General features: G+C 45.0%; 1 protein-coding gene across 2 annotated transcripts; it reads right to left on the bottom strand.

Annotated features, from left to right (window-relative positions):
• Positions 1 to 2,127: 2,127 nt before the first annotated feature.
• Positions 2,128 to 21,666, bottom strand: STARD7 (StAR related lipid transfer domain containing 7). Of its 2 annotated transcripts, none has more exons than XM_061156024.1 (8): positions 21,289 to 21,666; positions 12,639 to 12,847; positions 12,269 to 12,318; positions 10,908 to 11,018; positions 10,742 to 10,824; positions 10,216 to 10,315; positions 4,966 to 5,050; positions 2,128 to 3,980 (listed from the first exon to the last, which is right to left on the bottom strand). In XM_061156024.1, the coding sequence occupies exons 2-8, from the start codon at positions 12,832 to 12,834 to the stop codon at positions 3,796 to 3,798; spliced, it is 810 nt and encodes a 269-aa protein (XP_061012007.1). In that variant the 5' UTR covers positions 12,835 to 12,847; positions 21,289 to 21,666; the 3' UTR covers positions 2,128 to 3,795. The 2 variants fall into 2 exon arrangements, with proteins under 2 accessions (XP_061012007.1, XP_061012006.1); XM_061156023.1 differs by lacking the exon at positions 21,289 to 21,666 and adding an exon at positions 20,908 to 21,259.
• Between the last annotated feature and the right edge of the window lie 144 nt (positions 21,667 to 21,810).

Genomic DNA, 21,810 nt, shown 5'->3' with positions numbered 1-21,810 from the left:
CAGTATTCTTGACTGGAAAATTTTCAAGGACAGAGGAGCCTGGGGTCACAAAAAGTTGGACATGACTGAGCATGGGACAGGCAGGCACTAAATTATCTTAGGCACCCATGGAGCTGCATTACAAATGGCAGGCTGCTAACTTAGCCACTTAGCTGCTTTTGACAAAGGACACAAACGCAACATATACTTAATATTAATTTGGGGGGTGGGTTGCTAGATTCATTTAGGGAACAAACGAGGAAATTTTAATATGAGCTATTAGACGTTATGTACAACAGGTTATCTGTATGCTATTTGCAGTGTAGCTTACACAGAGTATCTTTATTATTAAAAAAAAAAAAAAAAAAAGCACGCTCAGGCACTTCCCAGGCGGCCCAGTAGTCAGGACGCCGTGCTTCCCCTCCAGGAGGCACAGGTTCAACCCCTGCTCAGGAAACTAAGATCCAGCAGGCTGCACAGCAAGGCCAAAAGAAAAATAAAACCCATGCCCAAGCACTTAATGACGTGTGTTTGCAACGTGCTTTCAGATGGTCATGGAAAAGCATATTAGTCTAATTGGGCCAGTGTAATGACACGCCACAGACAAGATTTCTCACAACTCTGGAGGCTCAACATGCAAGGCTGAGATGCTGGTCTGTTCTGGCCCTGGCGAGGGCTCTCTGGCTTTTCACGTTCCTCATGTGGTGGAGGGAAAGACCAACTTTGGCAGCAATTAGTGTGAAGGGCACTAATCCCATCATGGGGACCCACCCTCATGACCTCATCTAAACTAACCACTTCCCAAAGACTCATCTCCATCACTTGGGGGTTAGGGGCCCAGCATGCATACCCACTTTAGGACACAGTCCAGTCATAGCAAAGTGTATATAGGGAAGATAAAGCACACACACTGCAACAGGTTAACCACCAGCAAAGGCAGGGGAAGGGTACACCAGGTTTTATTAGTAGTACTCTTTCAACTTTTCTGTATGTATATTCAAAATAAAAGTTGAATTTTTTAAAACATTTTTTTGATGCGGACCATTTTTAAGGTCTCTATTGAATTTTTACAGAAGTGCTTCTGCCTCCATTTCATGTTTTTTGGTTACAAGGCATGGGGGATCCTAGCTCCCCACCAGGCATCAAGTCCACACACCCTGCATTGGAAGGCAGAGTCTTGACCACTGAAAGAGCTGGAGGATTTTTAAAGTTGCTGCTGATATAAAGCCTGGAAAATGCTGTCACATGAGCACCACCTTCAAGAAAATGAAGGTTCTTCCACGGGAGTTTTCCAGTGTTGCTTCCAGCTCAGAGCTTGACCCTTCAGTAGACAGTATGAAGCCCACTTGGTGTCAATGTAAAGAACTTCCTGAAAGCTGGAGCTGTCTGGCAGCACAAATGCCACTCTCAGTTAAGAACCCAACTGCTTCTCTGTGCAACTGTTCACGTGTAGCCTGGACAGCGGCCAGGGTGCCAAGCAGGGGCCTCCACGGCAGGGCGAAGGCCAGCACCCAGCTCTCCAGTGAGGGGTTACACAGACCCACGTGTACCCGCAGCCCACGACCTCTAACAGGAGGTCTGCTAGCTGAGAGGACTTTCCAGCAAAGTGGAGGAGCGGCCAGAGTCTTGCGTGTGCATTTGTGTTCACCTCGTGTCTCCCACAGGCACCATCATGCATACACTCAAAACTCACCGTGTGCTCAACGTCTTCAATGGATCCATCATCCGGCAACAACCTGCATCCCAGGACCGCCTGTGTGACCTCACTTCCCACCACGCCCTGGGTTTTGGGGCTCACTCCCCCCTCTCCAGCTCCAGGGCTCCAGACCCAGGCCGGAGGCCCTGCCACTCCTAACACTGTTCCTGCCAAGTCCATCCTTTTAAAGCAAAGGGTGTGGGTTACCAGTGGATCCAGACAAGGAAGTGGAAATGGGTGGTTTGTTTTCAATTGCCAATCTGGTCACCTAGAAAGGCCTTATAGTCCATAGACAAGGTGGTGGGTGGTGTGGCAGTTACCACCAGGGAAGATCAAACCTTGCTGCTTTCATGTGCCAGCTCTGCCGGCAGGAATACGCTTTTTGACCAGGAAGAAATAATAAGGCCAGTATGCAAGACTTCCTTGACAACGTATGTCCAAAGACACATTCCTTCATACCAATCTTTTATTCACGCATTTGGTAAAAACATCACAGTCAGGAGTGAAATCATTACAATGACGTAAGTAACTGTACAGACCAAGACCAAGTGAAGAGTCAAATTGCCAAAAAGCACGTGAGCAACACACAGCTCCTTTACTCAAGTGTACTCATGGCACTCACCCATACCACCCCTGTCCCAACAGTCACTGGCGCTAAGTTCCAATGCAACCCAGGGACTCGCGCCTGGGGATGAGGAGGGAGACACAACCGATGAAGAGAAGCTGGGGCTGTCTGAGGCACCCATCTGGTCTGCCAACGACGCGGAGATTGCAAGAAGTCAAAGAGTGGAGCAGGCATTTCCTTGGCACAAACTTAGGCCACAAAAAGTTTAACGGGCTTAATCTCAGCTTTCGCTCCCCTTTCAGCAACACAAAAGGGTAGCGAGTGGGGGTGGGAGAAATCTGGTCATTCATATTCTAATAAGGGAAAGGAGGAGGATCTGAAGCCCTTTCAGATGCTCCTGGTCAGAGTGCAGCATGACAGTTAGCCAGGCCAGACCAATCCCATCTGATTGTGATTTTATCTGAACAGCGTGGTTTGCCTTAATTTTAGCTTGGAAGAGGACAAAAAGCTTTTCACAGGGTCACATGAATCACATCCCCCTTGATGAGCATTTGGGACCGACTGCATCTGTCTGCTCACACAGCTTGTCTGCAGCTCTGAGAGCTTCCAGGGAGGTGCCCAACCCCCACCCCTCTGCCTTCAGCCTTCCAAGATGGCCAAGGTGCCGGCATTAAGTCAAACCCCAAGTGTGAAAAATAATTCCCGAATCAAAACAGTGCTGTCTATACAGCCCAGACTATGGGAAAAAAATCCTATTCCATTCCCTAATTCCACCCCCGCTTTCTAACACAAAAGTTTAAAAAAAAAACACAAAGCTAAACTGGATGTTTTGAGCATCTCCACTGATCCTATCAAAAACACTGATGATAGAGTTACTGTCTGACAGTGTTTAGTTTCCCAGCGTTCTTGGTAAATGGGCTACACAGGGAGGCGGTGACCCAGATGAACACAGCACATGAATACCGAAGAACTGGCTGACTCAAGGGAAACTGTTTTGCGTGGGGAACGGCAATGGGAGGCAGAGATTGACATCTCTTAGTACAAACTTTATGTCCCTAGAGACAGCGGAAGGTGAGGACAAGGCACTTACGCTGCCAAGCAATAGTTCACGCCCCCTCAAAACCAGGACTGTGACCTAGAGTGCCTCCCGCCATGACCTGTCATTGAAAACTCAACTGTCCAAGTGGTCCAGTTGGACCTTCAGAACCGAAGGAAACCAATCCAAAGTGCCGCAGAACCGAGGCTGAGAACGGAATGTGGGCAGAGAAAGTAAATGATGTCGTCCCCTCCGGCCTGAGGCAAGGCTGGTTCCAGAGGAGCTCCAGGAACACCAGTTTCAAAACACTTGGCCCTAGAACATGACAAGGCCCTTCAGATGCCGCCTCCTCCTGTTCCGATACAGAGCAGCAGGGCTCTGAGAGCGGACACCAGTACTGAATCAGCCTGCGTGGTGGCTATAGCAGAGCCCTGCGAACCCACCCTGTTCCGCAGTGGAGGGAGTGATGACGCCGAGACAGGGCTGGAACCCGCCTGGCCCCACTTCCCCCAGGGCCTGTCAAGCGTACTCGATGCGGGCAGGCCCACAGCTGCCCTCGCTCTTGCGCTCAGAAGATGGGGTGGCGGCTTTGGCCTCAGTCCCCACTTCCAAAGGCTTAGATGAGATATAGTCCTTCACTTTGATCTCCATGTTCTTGGCTTTCAGAGTGGCCATGTGCAGCTTCTCCAGGAAATCTGGCATGCCTGTTGGGAGAGAGGGCAATCTGGGCAGGCAGACACACAAACCAGTAGGCTCACTATGTTTTCACTGTTTTAGTCACTCAGTCGTGTCCGACTCTTTGTGACCCCATGGACTGTAAATCTATCCATGGGATTTCCAGGCAAGAACACTGGAGGTGAGTTACTATTTCCCCACTTCCTTCTCCAGGGGGATCTTCCAGACCCAGGGATCAAACCTGCATTGGCAGGTGGATTCTCTACTGCTGAGCCACCAGGCTCAAAATTAGCAGGGCCTGTTTCTCTCCAGGCAGGAAGTCAATGCTTCCTTATAGAGACCACAGCCTCGCTGACAAACAACAAACTTACAGGCAGTGAAAGCCACCCGGGACCTCCGGGACCCTTTGAAAAGGGGCATTGATCAAGCCACCTGAGTCCCCACAGGCGCTCTTTTATGTGATTCAAATATCACTTATCAGTGGCACAGCCAATTTTGCTGAAAAATGTCAAACAGAAACACCTAATCTCCTCTCCATTCCCCCCTGAAGGGTAAGACACCGCTTACAGAGAACAAGAGAGAAAATCTCATGAAGCTGTTTCTAAGGGAAGAGACCGGCCAGGAAAAATGCAGTCAATCACAGCAGTGATGTGCTGTTGCCTTTGTTAAGAAGGGTGGTGGCCCCTTTTTCCAGTGGACTGTTCTATAACCACATGTTTTAAGGCTTCCGACACGATCTAAGAAGAAAATTTGTAAATGCATTAATGTACACAGTGTGTATTAAGCAAACGTTCTTCGATTCACCTCTGGGCACAGGCTTCTTTTTGGGACTCCAGAATGCTCATCCCTCCAAACTGCAGCTGGAGGCTTCACTACCTTCAAGACAGTATTCAACAAAGAACTCGGAAGGCCTCCCGTGAAACAAGTCTTAACCTCCTTGAAGCCACTGAGAAGCTAGAGAAAAACAAAACGTTCAGCCCAAGTACCCGGGCCCGTGCACAAGCACCCACTCACCACTGGAAACCATCCAACTAACGCAGTAGCGCGGAAACACGGTCTGGGGGTTGTCACTGTATGTCAGCAAGTAGTCAAAGCCGTTCTAGAAAAGAAAAACAGCAAAGATGAAGGTACCCAAATCACCCCTCACAGCCTCCGTCCCCAGTGCCAAAGAATAACCAAGATGGGACTCTGGGGCAGAGAGCTGCATTTTTTTTTTCACCCTGAGCAGAAAAGAGTTAACACTAAAGACCTGAGAGGTTACTATCTCGTGAGGCTGGCCCAGTGGTGTCTGGTAAGTTGGTGCCGGCCTGACCCCGGTCAACAGTTAAGTACTCCAGGGCTACCTGTGCCCCCTCTGTGCAAACAACGTGCTTCTTGCTGAGCCCCTGCTCTCCCCCTGGGGTCTGGGACTGCAGGGCGTGCTAGGCAGAGGGTGCCTGTGTGACCAGCCCCTAGTACAGACTCTGGGCACCGAGTCTCCACTGGGCTTCTCCAGGCAGATTCATCACACGTGCTGCTGCTTTTCTCTGGTGGGAGAGGATATGTTCCGAGAGAACCCACAGGGATTCCTCCAGACCCCGCCTGCATCTCCCCCTTTTGATCCAGCTATGCATCCTCCCATCACTGTGATAAATCTTAGCTATGAGTACACTGTCAGCTGGGTCCTATGCATCTTTCTAGTCAATCTTAGAATGTGGGGGTGGACCTCAACACATACCCCACCATGTTTAAATATCTTAATCTTTATTGAAACGATGTTAACTCTTACTATTATCACTATTAACACTAGCATCAAACATTTACACAGCGCTTACAACTATGTGTTAGGAACTGCTTCGGCTCCTCACAACAATCCTATAATGTAGACGCTGCTAATCCCCATTTTATAGATGAGGAAACTGAGCACAAAAGGTGAAGGGACTTTGCTCAAGCTCACCCACATATTCAACCAGAGCCAAGATGAACCCAGAATCCTGACCACAGGGCCAGGCACCCACTCTCGCTGACTCAGCCCTCTCACTGGTACAATGAAGACAAAGATTAAAGAGATTTACAGGGGTCCCGATCCCCGGAGAGGTCTGAAGCAAATATGCTCCACCCGCAGGGTAAGAGAGAACCACTTTAAAAACTCCTTATTGAATTTGTTATTGTTTCTGTTTTATGTTCTGGGTTTTTGGCTACGGGATCTTAGCTCTCCAATCAGGGGTCAAACTCAAACCCCTTACACTGGAAGGCAAAATCTTAACCAACGGACTGCCACGGAGGCCCCGAGCCTGCACTTTAAAAAGCAGACTGGCCAGAACTGTAGACAGCAGCACTGTGACTCTCAGGCCTTTATACTGAAGCTCACCTTTATTCCCTGGGTGAAACACTTAGTCCTTTATTCATCTACTCAGCAGCTCTCTGAATGTCTGCTATGTGTCTGGGCACTGTGCGAGGCACTAAACGGGAGATAAGAACATGCTAGTCCTTGCCCTCAGGAGTTTCCAATTAATAGGACAAATAGGTGCTGTAACAGAGACACAGACCCGAATGCCACAGAAGTAAAGAGGAAGGAGAGGTGAGGCCTGCACAGTGGGAACAAGTGACACCACAAAGGCTGGCCAGGAGACAACACGAGCTAATATATATAAAAAAAACTTGAAATGATCCTTCCCATAAAACACTTGGACTGAGAAGTCCAAAGTCCTGGGTTCTCATCCACTACTGCCTATACTGAAAAAAGTCAAAACTGAAAACAGCTGCCATCAAGAAGAAGGAATTAAATGGGTAGAAAGAACAGGGATGTAAGCTAAATTACTCTTAAGAGTGAACAGGCCTAGAAATATGAGAACTTCTAGATGCCAAAGTGTGGTATTAAGGCTCTTGAAGAAGAAATGCTCATTTTCAGATTCACACCTAAACTATTGAAAGTGAACCTGAAACACAGCACCAGAAGACAGGAGCGTTTCTGAGGTCAAGTCAAAACGACTCTGGTCAATAAGAGGATCCTAGATAAAAGTGACTGTAAAACAAACCAGATATGCTTAAATCTTTGAGTTTCTAACAGTACCTCCCTTTCCTTGTGGCTGTACTGCACAGCATGCAGGACTGAACCCAGGCCCCCTGTATAGGAAGTATTAGTCTTAACCACTGGACCACCAGGTAAGTCCCATCATTTCTTTAAAAAATAAAACCTTTAACCTTTGGAGGACTGCTTGTTGAAAGAACCAATTCAATATTTTAAAAGCTAGTAAATGAAGGAAATAAATCAGCATCTTTCTTATTTCCCTTTCCTCTGTGAACTATAGGAAATCAAATAGTCAATGTATAAACTTTCAAGTACTGGCTTCCCTGGTGGCTCAGCTGGTCAAGAATCCACCTGCAATGCAGAAAACCTGCGTTTGATCTCTGGGTTGGGAAGATCCCCTGGAAAAGCGAACGGCTATCCATTCCAGTATTCTGGCCTGGAGAATTCCATGGACTGTATAGTCCATGGGGTTGCAAAGAGCTGGACATGACTGAGCGACTTTCAAGTATGTCATCTAATAAATAGAAATAAGCAAAGAAAGAATGAAGAGTTCATACAAATAGTATTTTGTAACTTCTGATAGTTGAGCTGAGTAATATTCATCAATCACCTCCGAATTCACAAAGAAAGGGACCAGAGCCTTGTCACGGTGAAGGGGCTTGCTAACTCAATGAAGCTATGAGCCATGCCATGCAGGGCCACGCAAGACCGTTGGTTCACAGTGGAGAGTTCTGACAAAATGTGATCCATTGGAGGAGGAAATGGCAGAACACTCCAGTATACTTGCTGTGAGAACCCCATGAACTGTATTAAAAGGCAAAACCAGACATTATATACCTTTCAATAAAGCAGTCTTGCTCCAAGCAAATAACCTGAATCTGTTCAAGCCTCTAGCTCTAAGTACCCACATACAGGGAACACAGGGGACAGAAAAACGTCAGATGACACTATGGGAACATAACCAGCAAAATCCAGGACAAAGAAACTGCTTCTCCAATAAATACAATTCCAAGGGGGGAAAATGGAGGGAGAACTCAAGATATAGATGCAAAGCTATGGTGTGAACACATTGCAATATCTGGATCTTATCTGAAATCCTGATTCAAATAAATACAAAAAAATTCATGGATGATCAGAAAAGCTTGAACACTATAGATGTTAGATATTAGGGAATACGATATTATGTTTTCAAAAAATCTTTCTTTTTGAGATAAAAACTAAAATATGTATAGAGGAATTCTTCAGTTCTTCACTAGAATCTGCTTCAAAAAAAATCAGGGTTGTGGGAAAGTGACCAGAAAGAGTACAGATAAAACAAGTCTGGCCAAGTGTGTGGTCACTGCCGGAGTCGAGGGAAGATACAGAGTCCATGCATTATGTTATTCTCTCTACTTCTCTATCTTTTGTCTACACCTCAAATTTTCCTTAATAAAAAGTGAAAATAGGGAGTTCCATGATGGCCTGGGCGTGAGCACTCCAGGCTTTCACTGTTATCGCCTGGGTTCAATCCCGGTCAGGGAACTGAGGTCTTGTAACCTGGCGGCACAGCCACAAGCATAGCACACCTTGGCTCAGGATCTTCGTTCCATCTGGCAAATCCAAACTCAGCTCCTGGTTTTCAAGTACCTTCTATACACGGTCAAGGTAATCACCACTCCTCCCTAAACTCTGCCTTCCTCTCTAAGCACTGAGTCTCTCAACATACAAGGTTCCCTCCTTCCTTTGTCTGCGGCTGAATCATGGAATCATGTCTTCTACCTCCAGGGTCCTTCCTGTTTTCCTCTACCTAGAGGCTGCTTTTTTACAAGAACCAACTCAAGTCTTACCTTTCTCCTAAGAGCTTGCCACAATATGCTATAATACTTACACAGACAATGCATACTGTTCCCCCACCTCAGCTGAAAGAAGCTATTTACTGACAACAGACTCCGCTGGTGGCCCGACTCTGCCTTAGCTATTTCATGGTCAGGGTTTTCAAAGGCGGTAATGCTGGTACTCAAGACACTTTTCCCTCCCAAACAGGAAATACACGGACATGGTTCAAATTTCAGAAGCAACATCAAAGAAAAGCATGAGGCATACTTCTAACACCCACAGTCCCCAGCCTGCCCAGGCAATAGCAACATTCTTGCTTCTAATGCAAGGACTTTGAAACATGTTTAACTATACTTACTTACAACACACTGGAAACAATACTTTCTACACTGCCAACCAAGTTCTTTCTTTCTCAGCCTCTCTCTCACATATACTTGTACATATGTAATCAAACAAAAGTTTCATAAAATATGCTTAGATTGTTTCTATTTATTCCTTTTCAAGCAGTAATTAAGTCTGTCTTCCACTAGTGGGTAGCAATGCATGGTTTGAAAAACACTGCTCTATGGGACTTTACTAGCAGTCCACTGGTTAAGACTCTGAGCTTCCAATGCAGGGGTTCGATCCCTGGTGGTAAAGATCCCATGTGCAAAAAAAAAAAAAAAAAAAAATATTGCTCTAAAACGGTACAAACATCAACATACACCTCCCCGTAAAACACCACACTGACAGAGGCAAACCAAGGTTTCTGTCACGCGTAAGAGTCCCATTATACGGTGGTGTAAGTAAAACAACTTGCTGAAAACAAAAGCACGGCTAAGAGAACATACAGCTCTAAAACAAAAGCGATGGGGAAAAACCAAGTGATTTCAAAGTTAACAGGACTAAAAACAGGAACCACCATCAGTATGTACGCTCAACAGAGATTTGGCTAAAACATCAAAAATAAAACACCACACTAAGTTGAAGAAAATATTCTTTGCAAAGAAAGGTCATAAAATGCTCAAGAAAGCAGACAGCATTGATAAGGAAACAGGAGTCCAGAAATGTGTTTAGTGTTCTGCCCACGGTGGGAATTCTGATGGAAACGGCAGCTCGCTCTGGCTGAACGCCACCAACAAGCCTGTATGAGTCAGGGCCATCGTCTTCTCATAACTGCCCCTCAGGTAACAGGAGCCAAGGGGTCATCACTACTTTGTCTCAAGGGTCTTCCAGGTATACCACTCTACAGGAGGGGTCCTCAAGTGTGGTTCCCAGGCCAGTAGCACCAGCCTCACCTGGGAGCTTAAGACATGCAAATCTTCAGGCCACAGCTCCAGTGGATCCGATGCAAGTCAAGCTGGAGAATCAGCATGCCCTCCCCAGTTCAGACAAAAGGCATTCCTTGAGAAAATTCATAAACCGCTAACCCATCACATCTCGGATGATGTACAACTCACCTCATCAAATGACTTGTGTGGACGGATAACCATTTGGGACTCGTATGATCTGACCCTGACGAATTCCGGAGACTCTGGCACACTCGGGTGCTCCACAGCACTGGCAGGGAGAGAAGCAAGAGAAACTGAGAACTGTCTACACACAGGCCCACCGGAGCTGAAGTTACGAAGTAAAGGCAGCCTCTTAACTTTTAAATGACTCCATCAGAAAAGTCATGAAATAAATATACACTACCTTCTACAAACATAGTGAGTTACCTCGGTGTTTCCAGCCTCAGTAGGCATTGTATTAAGAAGACAGTGTCTCTTTTAATTATCAGCATTAAGGAACTGAAGAATTAGTTTGATGAAAGGTTTGCAACCCTTCAACCCTCTGAGACAGTCACCAGTCCCAGCCCTCTCACATTCTTGCTGGGACGCACGGCACCCTGGCTTCACTCACAAGACAAGCAGACTCCCAGCAGACACATGTGAATGAAGGCCAAGCTGAAGGGACTCGGTGGGAACCACTGCTCAGCACACGTACCGTGACACCAACACCATCACGTTGTTTTCCTCATCCACGCTGTACCGCCGAACGTACACATAATCCCTTGAGTACATCGGGTACTATAGAAGAGGAGGGGTGGGAGGATCAGGGCTCTGTCTCATGTGGACGTGATCAAAGCAAAACCAGAGGTGACAATACTCACAGGAAAATGGGTCACCCAGTGAAGAACCTCAGAGCCACTGACCACATCCCTCTCGATCACTTCCAGCTTGATCACCAGGGCGTCCCACTTTTTCCTATATTCTGTATCCAGCTATAGAAAGAGCAAAGACCATGAAGACCCAAGAGATCCAAAACAAAGCTACAGAAGACTTCTCCAGATGAGTGGGCCTCTTACCCAAGAACCTTCTTCTGAAACTGTGATCTGACCTAAAAAGCAGTGCCCAAGTGTCAAGACACAGCTGTGTTTACTACTGATGAGTCTTTTAATAAAATCCCTTCCTGTAGGCCAATCCCATTATTTTAAAGTGAACCTTAAAAAAAAAAAACCCAAGTGTAAGAAAAAAATATTGTCATAGACATGTCTAGAGAAAATACAGTAGCAGACAGTGATAGAAATCTGTAAGGGTGAAATAATTCCAAAAAGTTTTAAACAGACAAAAAGTCCAAAAGTACGGGCAGACACCTCACACAAATACAAGTTGCATTATTTTTAAAATTTCTAAAAAAAAAAATTTCTAACATCACTAAGAACTAAGGAATCTCAAAGTAAGACACATATCATACACATTCAAATCAACAAAATTTCAATACAGATCGACAGAATTCAGTGCTTAGGGGAAAGCGTGCACTTGTGTGTTAGCAGTGGGTGTTATAATCACCACACTAGTTACTCAAAGTCCAGTAAAACATGAGAACTCCAGCAAGGAAAAAACAAATTTTGTAGAACTTTAGGTGATCCCAGCTCCCCTTTTCTCTATTTCCCCACAAGGAGGAACAGAGTCTTTGAACACATACTCTTATCTTTATTAAACAAACACCTTTACTGTGGACAAGTTCCACATTGCTAAGTCCTGACTGCATCTGTACTGAAGGGGAAGGACATCGCTAAGCCAACAGGTAAAACTGGAATACAAAGATTCTATCAGAGTTGCATCAGTTAAATTTACTGACTCTGATAATGGTACCATGGCTAGTTAGGAGATATGTCCAGTTTTTTAGGAAATACACACTGAAGGCTTTTGGAATAAAGGGTATGTAACTTGCCCTCAAATTGTTTAGGGGGAAAAAACTATAAAGTCTTATAAAATATATTAAAGCACTCAAATCCTTCCTCTATTTGATCTTCCCAACAGCCTTATAAAGAGCAGAACTGGCCTCATCCCCAGCAGGCAAACTGTAAGTCAAAGGCTCACCCAGAGGCTATCTGACGTTAAATGTGGGGCAGAGAGATGGGTGGACTAAAGCCAACCTCTTGTCAGTCAGAGAAATCACTCATGTGGACAATGGCAAGAGGACGTCTAGTCTTAGCAGCTCCAGATCTGGGAGGAGAAATGTACTCACCTGAACATTGAAGAACTGCCGCGGTGTCACGTCCGTGTAGGTTCCAAACACTAGAACAAAGAATAAGCAATGTTTGCCACACTCATCACTCACTCTATTCCTATCACTTAACTGCATTTCAACTGCAGAGTACTGACATACAGATCTTAAAGGCAGATTCAGAAACCAGAAGTCACACTGGGGCAACAATGTATGACAGAGACAACCTATAGCAGAGTGTAACACAGACAAGGAGACTCTCGTCGTCAGGGGGGAGACGCCAACAGCACACAGGGCAGCTCTCCCGGGACAGAACCGGAACGGAGAGTAAGAGAACAGAGTGCCATGCACCCAGCGGGGCGACACACACCCCCAGCCGGGCCGGGCTCACCTCGGTACTGGTAAAGGTGGGTGCCTGAAATGGGACGCCGCCACAGCTTGAAGTGTTTCTTATCCATCACCATCTCCCATGGCTGCTCTTTGCCTCCTGAATCTTCAATCCCTTCTGTCTGGGATTTTGGTTCTGGGGGGTGGCGCTCAATTCCAGAGCTCTGAAACATACCTGACATTTCCTCCAACCGTTTCATCTCATCAATGGATCTGGAGAGGAGAAAACCGACAGGTGTGGTGGGGTGGTTGGAGTCAGCCCTGAAAAATGAACTGGCCACACAAAGACTTACACAGAGCGGTGTGGGTTTAAAACAGTATAAAGTGTAGGGAATAAAAATATGAGTTCCTGAGTCTGATCCCAGTCTAACATTCATCAATGAGAATATTAAATTACTTAACAATCCCTATTTCTTAACCTGTAAATTGGGGATGATAATAGTACCTACTTCAAAGGTTGATTATAAAAATTAAATTTACATGTAAAGTGCTTAATACTAGCCATATAATTAGCCCTCACATTTTATGCCTATGAAATGTCATTTGATATCCTTTGCCCATTTTTTATTTGCTTGTCTTCCTATCACATTTTAAGAGTACTTACATATTTTTCCTCCTTTATTTTAAAGAGAGATAATTCACTTGCTATAAAAAATTATACTTTTACTATATACAAGTCAGTGCTTTTTAGTATAGTCCCAAGGTTGTACAACCATCACCAATTCCAGAACACTGCCACCAACCCCCAAAGAAATCTTTACCCATAGCAGTTACTTTCTATAGCCCCTGACAACTACTAACTTACTTCTGTCTCCATGAGTTTGCCTCTCTGGACAATTCACATAAATGAAATCTTACAAAATACGGCCTCTTGGGTCTGGCTCTTTTCACTTAGTAATATATACAAGTTTCACTCATGCTCTAGTTTATTGCTTTTATGGCTGAATAACATTCCATTGTATGGATATATCACATTTTGTTTACCCATTAATCAGGTGATGGACATGTGTTTTCTACTTTTTGGCTATTATGCATAATATTGCTATGGTTATCTGCATACAACTTGTGTACAGACAAAAGCTTTCAGCTGTCTTTGGTAAAGTCCTAGGAGTAGATTTACTGGATCCGGGAAACTCTAACTTTTTGAGCAAGTGCCAAATTATTTTCCAAAGCAGTTTTTCCATTTCTAAATTCACACGAGCAATATATGAAGGTTCCACCTGCTTCACATCATTGCCAACATTTGTTAATGTCCATCTTTTTTATTCCAGCAATCCTAGTGGGTATAATGACTAATGACGTTGAGCATATTTTTATGAGCTTATAGGCTATTTGTGTATCTTCTTTGGAGAAAAGAGCTATTGAAATCTTTGTTTTAAATTGGGTTGTCTTTACTGTCAAGTTTTAAAAGTTCTTCATATATTCTGAACGAAAGTCTCCTGTTAAATATTTACAAATATTTTCTCTGACTCTGTGGGCCATCTTTCCACTTTCTTGATAGTAACTTTTGCTGTACAGAAGTTTTCAATTTTGATGAAGTCAAATTAATCTATTTTTTTTTTGACTGTTCATGTTTTTGGTGTTATATCTAAGAAACCACTGCCTAATCCAGTATCGTAAGAACTTATGCCTATATTTTCTTCTATAAATTGTAGTTTACATTTAGGTCTTTGGCCCATTTTAATTTTTGTGTACAGTGTGAGGTATGGGGTGTAAATTCACTATTTTGCACATGCATCTCCAGTTGTCCCAGCACCATTTTTTAAAAAAACAAGGTTTTCCCTTTAATCTTTAAACAACAGTTAGGAAAGCAAGACTGCTGGCTGACTATGTCACTTTTACAATTCAAGACTGAAGATACCACCTACTGATGTGTTCTGTCTGAAACGCCCTTTCTTACTCCTCTTTAACCTTCAAAAACCACACGAAGGGTCTTGCCTGGCGGTGCTCTCAATGCCAGGGGACACGGTTCACTCCTGGTCAGGGAAATCGGTCCCACATACAAGAGTCTGATGGCACAACTAAAGGTCCCATGTGCCGTAACCGAGACTCAGTGCAGTCAACAAATAAAAATATAAATTAAAAAAACCCATAAAGTTCAAGGCTAACTCCAAGAAAGGGTTAACCATACACATTTACTTTTATTCCTCTACAGAAACATACTGCACTATATTATAATTAATCTATCTTTATGCCTATCCTCCTTACTAAAATGGCTCCTAGCAAGTACCTGGTAAACATTACATGCCCAATAAGTGTTTGCAAAATAGAGTGAGTAAAATAAATATGGAGGTAGGCCTCAATAATTCAAATTCTTATTAAAAGATTACATTAATACACTGCTTTAGAAGTCGAAAATTCAAAACCATACCAGTAACCCACGATTAAAAGTTTAGAGCCATCCAAACGATAGCGCAGAGATCTGAGTTCTAGTCCCAGCTCTGCCAACTCGAACTGTGATTTACAAGTCATTTCACCTGCAAAGGCTCCCCAGTTCCACCTGTAACATGAGCAAATTATTCCTTGAAGGTTTATTCCAATTCTCTGAACTTTGAACTTCAATGAAAGTATTTATGTACGAGGACATTTGTGTTTTGACCACCTGAAATCTTCTCCTATTAAGGAGAACCCCCAACTAGGTGAGATACAGCCCAGTCCCCTTCTCATGCCCTAGCAGTTATCATACTAACTCCTCATCAAATGAGGTTAATCAGAGACTTTTGGTAGAGGCTTCAAGTCTTGAGGAAATAACTCAGGGCACAGGACCTTTCAGATTTCCTCACTTTTCTGGAAGGAGAAATGCAACAGATCTGCGGGAAACAAAACCAGCACCACTGTCCAAAGAGTGCTCCTGTAGCAGGTCTTGGCTATCCTCCCAGCCACCCTGTGTTCTCCTTGGCCTTGGGCAATGCTCTGCGTCTTAACACCTTTCTGATTAGACTCTTTTTGGAGAGAGTTAACCTGTATCAGTTTCTTTGTTTGCAACTGATAACACTAGCCAGTCAATTTATATTGATGTTCTGATGAAAAATGTTTAACCATTTTTTAAAAGTTTCAGTGTGAATTAAACATTGCAAAACAGGATTGTCTGCTATCATTGCAAAAACCATAGAGAAATAGGGAAGGAAATTTAGAGTAGGCAATAAGGTCTTGCAGAGGAGAAAGCAAAAGTAAAGACACAGCTAGCTTTGGCTGTGAGAACAACAATGCAGGTATCACGTAGGACCAATCATGATCTGCTGAGGACTAGTAAAGCACCCTTCAAAAAAAATTAAGCTGGACTCTTGAATGTCCTTACCACATAATGAAGAGGGGCAGGAACGTCTTGAGTAAAATACATCAGAGGCTCATAAAATTATATAGTAATATGGTTTTAAGAAAATTAAACTATATGACTATAGGCAATATTTTTAATGGCCTTCTAAGACTCAAAGTGGTACAGAGTTTCTGACCCACTGCTTAATCAGCTTAAGATTAAAGGTCACTATGTGACCTTGAAAAATCTTGAGACTGAGTCCCTAGGGGGGATAGCAATGTCTTGTGAAGGTATGACACTCACTCTTTGTACAGCACAATATGAATGCTGGAAGACTGCATCATGAAAATGTCAATAATTATTGTCCCAGGTTTAAGAATCTCAGAAGGGTCTCAATTTCTAAATGCTGACATGACAGACATCAGCACTGTCACTATCATTTGTGTGAAGAATAAAAAAAAAAAAAAACCTCTCACCATGTATCCCATTAGCCTGCTGTGTCAAATCTTATTTGGAGGGGATGGTTGCCTACAACCTTGTTATCTAAGAGACTTAAGTAACAAGGGAAGAAACAGGACAAAAGAGATTAAACCCGAAATAGCAATAGAACCAGATTAGTAAGAGGATCAAAGAAAGATAGTCAATGCTTTCCTTTCTTCAAAACTAAAGTTATTTCAACATTTAAGGCAGGCTGTATGGAAAGCTATGGAAATTGAGGGCATAAAATCATGAAAACAAAAAAAAATGAATATAATCATATTAGGCTCATCTAGGGGAGTCCTACCCTAAGTGTAGAGCTTAATATAAGGCTCCAAAATGACTCAAATGAAGCCATTCCTGTAATGAGTAATTTACCAAAGTAACACTGCTTTGTTTCAATGATCCCCTCCTCAAATTCCCAATTATTGTCAAAGTTAAAGACCTTGAAGAACAACTGTCATGGGACATACACAGAAATGAGACATCAAAAGCTCCTTGCAATTCTCAGCCAACTGGTTAACCATCAAATAATGAAGACAACCTCAAAAAAAAAAAAAAAAACCTCAGCTTTTACATAATTCTGATTATCTAAGAATGTATGGGAATAAAAACATCCTTAAGTGACAGTGTGTGTGTGGGGGGGGTCCCTTTAAGCCAAAAGGACTTTTTCGTGATCATGTATCTAATTAATAGCACAGTGAAAAGTTTAAAGGCTGAAATAGGAAAACGGCTAATTTTCTTCATGAAACTTTATTGGTACAAATTTATTCAAATTTCAATAGCAATGAATTGTAAATTTTTTTTAAAAAGGAGTGAAATTAATGGAACATTTTCTCCTAATCTTTCATATTTCTTAACTTCCTTCTTTTTGTTCCTGTAATTTTTTTTTAATGTTCCAAAAAAAAAAAAAAAATTACTAGTAGTATTTTTCCCTAAGATTTGCCCTGCACTCACAGAATGCCAGCCAGCACCAAAAGCAGTGGTTATTTTGTCTGGTCATTTAATTGACGTCAATCAGGTAAGAAAGCTAGACTAAGCATTAAAAGACCTGATTTCTACACCTGGCCTATCAACGAGAACAATTTACTTCTCTCCTCAAGTTTTCATGCTGCTGCTGCTGCTGCTAAGTCACTTCAGTCGTGTCCGACTCTGTGCGACCCCATAGACAGCAGCCCACCAGGCTCCCCCATCCCTGGGATTCTCCAGGCAAGAACACTGGAGTGGGTTGCCATTTCCTTCTCCAATGCAGGAAAGTGAAAAGTGAGAGTGAAGTCGCTCAGTCGTGTCCAACTCTTCGAGACCCCATGGACTGCAGCCTACCAGGCTCCTCCGTCCATGGGATTTTCCAGGCAAGAGTAATGGAGTTGGGTGCCATTGCCTTCTCCAAGTTTTCATGCTGATTCTCTATTAATGAGTTCCTATTTACGATGTTCGCACTAAAAAGGGAGCCTTCCAGCCCATCACTGTGTGACAACAGCAATGTCAGAATGACAGTGCACCAGGACAAGCTGGTACAGAAATGGCACAGAAGAGCCAAAGGCTGTGATTTAGGGGCCATGGGACAATCAGCTCTTCTTCCACGAACAATGAAAGAAATGCACGTGTCCCGGGGCACAGTGGACTATGCTCATTCTGGAAGCTACCCAAAATCATCTAACCAGTGCCAACAAAATCTAAGATCTTCTAACTTCAGCAGTGCATCCTGTAAAGCAAACAAAATACTTAAAGCACCAAGCCTAAGCCTGGATGGGAAGGGAGTCTGGGGGTTGAATGGATACGTGTATATGTATGTCTGAGTTCCTTTGCTGTTCACCTAAAACTACCACAACATTGTTAATTGGCTATACACCAATATAAAAGTTTAAATATACATAAAAAACCCACCAAACCTAAAAAGGTTAACCTGTACTCAGAATATCTTATTCAATAAAATATGGGAATTCCCTGGCAGTCCAATATTCAGGATCCCTTGCTTTCATTGCCAAGGGCGTGGTTTGGATCCCCAGCCAGGAAACTTAAGACCCAGCAAGCTGCACACAGTGCGACCAAAATAAATTAATTAATAATAAAATACAAACATGACAAGCTAGGAGAACAAAGATCTTTCAAATCACCATACAACCAAAATACAGTTGACAGCATATCATTTGCCAACCCCCCCATCAAGATAACATTTCTATGGACTTGATCAAATTTTAAGTATATGACTGAACTCAAGAATGAACTGGACATGGAGAGTTAAATGAGGGCCTTTACTGGAACAACAAGGCTGGGGAGGGTCAAAAAGGGCACCTTAAGTGCTCTTATGGCCTTTGTCTAAGCTTCTGTATTAACCCCAAGCGGGTTAATACAGAACAATACCTCTTTAGGAGCTGGATTAGAACCAAGTGCTTCAACTGTCTGATTTCTTTCTCCCACAGTGGGTAGTGACCATGAACTCAAATGTTTACCACATCTTTTTCCTGTTTTCCCCTCCAGCTCCTGGAAATGGGAGACCTACTGAACAGGGGTTCTAGAACATATCATCAATAAAAATACACGAAGAAATAGTATGAACTCTATCACCCGGGCCCCAACACTACTAAACTCCTATTCCCAATAGGGCACCCAGAGGCCCTTTCCTGGTCTTTCTCTTTCCCAAACCAAATCCAACTAGGACTTTTTCCCTCAAACTTCACGACTGTGGAACATGGGCATTCCATCATCACCAAAAACAGAATGCAAATTCAAACAGTTGATTGGTAATTTTGCAACTAAAAAGTTATCTTCCCATATTTCTCATACCTGAGAACACCTGAGAAATGGACAAGATCCCCAAAACACTAACAAAAACTAGGCAGACCACCTCTCATGCTTTGACACCTTAACGTTTTTGAGTAAGGTTGTTCATGGTTATGAGTTTAAACTGCACTTGTAAAACAGTCCTTTTTACTGCTAGGAAAATTATTACCAGCTCTAAAGATACACTTTGCATTTACCGACAACTCACAATGTTGCCTGGCATCTGGGTGCTGCACTTCCAGACAGATCACAGTGTTAACTTTACTGAAATATTTCCACTTTAACCTAGCCAAAAGTGTGAAATAACAGAAGAAATGGCTAGAATAGACTTGTATTGGAATTTATCCGAGGTAGGGGGACTATCCGAGGTTCCTGAAATCAGTTTCAGAGTTCAGGGGGCAGAATATGTGGAGAGACACACATTTTTCGTTAAAAAAAAAAAAAAAAAAATACAACAACAATGTAAAGCACGACCCAAAGCAAGGTTTCCTCATGACACTACATGAAAACTTTAAGGGCTCAGTTTAGAGCCACAGATCAACAAAATCAACTAATGGTACTATACTTCTCACAGAGGTTTTTGATGATGACAACGTGATTACAGAGCCTAATGAAACCCTCGGAGTTCTAGTGGAAGTGAAAATCCCATGGATGGAGGAGCCTGGTAGGCTGCAGTCCACGGGGTTGCAGCGAGTCGGACATGATTGAGCGACTTCCCTTTCACTTTTCACTTTCATGCATTGGAGAAGGAAATGGCAACCCACTCCAGTGTTCTTGCCTGGAGAATCCCAGGGGGGAGCCTGGTGGGCTGCCGTCTATGGGGTCCGCACTGAGTTGGACACAACTGAAGCGACTTAGCAGCAGCAGCAGCAAGAAAAACTGACCTAATTCTTCCAAGTTAAAATGTGTAGGCTAATGGTTTGTCCCCGGAGGGCAAAATTTCCAGTCTCATAATCCTGCCATGAGTCACAATGACAAAAGAGCTCTCCTGGTATTTCTCACAAATCCCATTTGGAACAAAGTAACTTTGTAAATTGCCTATCTACATCCATTTTAAAACCTGTTTGGTTTTTGCACCTTGTATGCGAGCGTGCTTGCTCAGTTGTCCGAATCTCTGCGACCCTAGGCCCCTCTGTCCATGTAATTTTCCAGGCAAGAATACTGGAGTGGGTTGCCATTTCCTCCTCCAGGGGATCTTCCCCAACCAAGGATCGAACCCATGTCTCCTTTACCACTGTGCCACCTGGGCAGCCTTGGCATCTTCCTGAAAGAAGGAAAGATTACATGAGCAATAACTTACATGTCTTCAATACTAACTTCCCACGTTATTTTTTTTTAATTAGTCAAAAAAAGAAAAAAAACTGGCCGCACCCTGCGCCATATGGGATTTTAGTTCCCTGACCAGGGATGGAACCTGCGCCTCCTGCATTAGAAACGCAGTCTTCTTAATCACTGGACCACCAGGGAAGTTCCCAAAACGTTATTTCTATAGTGGCACGCTCCCCCAAAGTCCCCCTCTCCACTAGCCTACACCTGCAGTTATTTCTAATTCAACAAATCAAGTTAACCCGCAGAGGCAATGTAGAAACGTTGGTTTGCTACAACCAGATCAAACTACTTGCATCGTCACTTCCAGTACCACCCGGTCAACGGGAGACAGTGATCGCCAAGGCCGGCCCCAGGTTTCAAGGTTTCCACCTCCCAGCCCCACCGCCCCCAACCCCGAGAGGAAGCACGACCTCGCCACCGACCCCACCTCTGCAACTCCTCCTCCCGGATCCTCTCCTCGTCCCACACGAACACGCCGGCGAGCGCCGCCATCAAGGCAGAGGCATGGCCCGGGCGTCCGCGCAGCCGGCGCCAGAGGCGACCGAGGAGGACGCGGCGCGAGCTCTCCGAGTACAGGCGGCCGTAGAGCTGCGCGATCTGCTGCGCGCGCCGCACGCGCAGGCCCGTCACGAAGCGGCACTGATTGGCCAGCAGGGCGAGCAGGCCCCCGCCCCGCGCGCCCGCGCGCCCGGCCGCCGCCGCGCCCACCAGCCAGGCGGCCAGGCCGGCCAGCGGCCTACGCGGGAACATGCCGCCCGCTCGCCCCGCCGGGGCCCCGTGCACACGCCGCGCGCCCGGAGAGCGGCACCTCGCTCACGGCGCCAAAGGAGCAAGGCCGGGAGGGGACGGGCGCCCTCTCGCCGAGTCCTCCTAGTTGGCCGGCCCCGAAGTCGTCTCACGGTCTAACAGGTCCTTCATCTCCCTCTGCAGCAACCGCTGAGGAGAAGTCTCCTTTGAGAAAGAGAGTCGGTCCAGGCACCGGCCGCGGCGGTGGGCCCGCGACCACTGCAGCAGGCTCTCCGCGGTTCCGGCCGCAACGCCGGAGGGCCGACAGCGGAACAGCCCTTTCGGCCCCCTGCCTCCTCGGCCCCCCCAGGCCGGCGCCAGGGGCCGGGGTACAGAGCGCGCGGAAAGCGGCGAAGCTGGCGAAGGGATCCCAAGCGTTCCGCGTCCACCACATGCGGAGCCAACTTGCACCCTACCACCAGTCTCCGCCTCCCGGCTCTGATTGGGCGCGGTCCGGACTCCGGGTTCTGATTGGTGGCGCCAGGTGCTCGTCACTGCCCCCTCGCGCGGCGAGCCTGGACCCCTCGCTAGCAAGGTAGGTGGC

The sequence above is a fragment of the Dama dama genome, chromosome 11, assembly GCF_033118175.1.
Source record: "Dama dama isolate Ldn47 chromosome 11, ASM3311817v1, whole genome shotgun sequence".
Taxonomy (NCBI): Eukaryota; Metazoa; Chordata; class Mammalia; order Artiodactyla; family Cervidae; genus Dama; species Dama dama.
The sequence above is the reverse complement of the archived record's forward strand: the minus strand, read 5'-3'. Positions and strand labels throughout refer to the sequence as shown.

What these genes read in the sequence shown, in the direction of transcription:
- STARD7 (XM_061156023.1), bottom strand. Translation starts at nt 21,230, where the DNA reads ATGTTCCCGCGTAGGCCGCTGGCCGGCCTGGCCGCCTGGCTGGTGGGC. An exon ending in CGGGAGGAGGAGTTGCAGAG is followed by an intron (nt 12,848 to 20,907) that starts GTGGGGTCGGTG and finishes TCTCCTCTCCAG; the next exon opens with ATCCATTGATGAGATGAAAC. An exon ending in CCACCTTTACCAGTACCGAG is followed by an intron (nt 12,319 to 12,638) that starts GTGAGCCCGGCC and finishes TCTTTGTTCTAG; the next exon opens with TGTTTGGAACCTACACGGAC.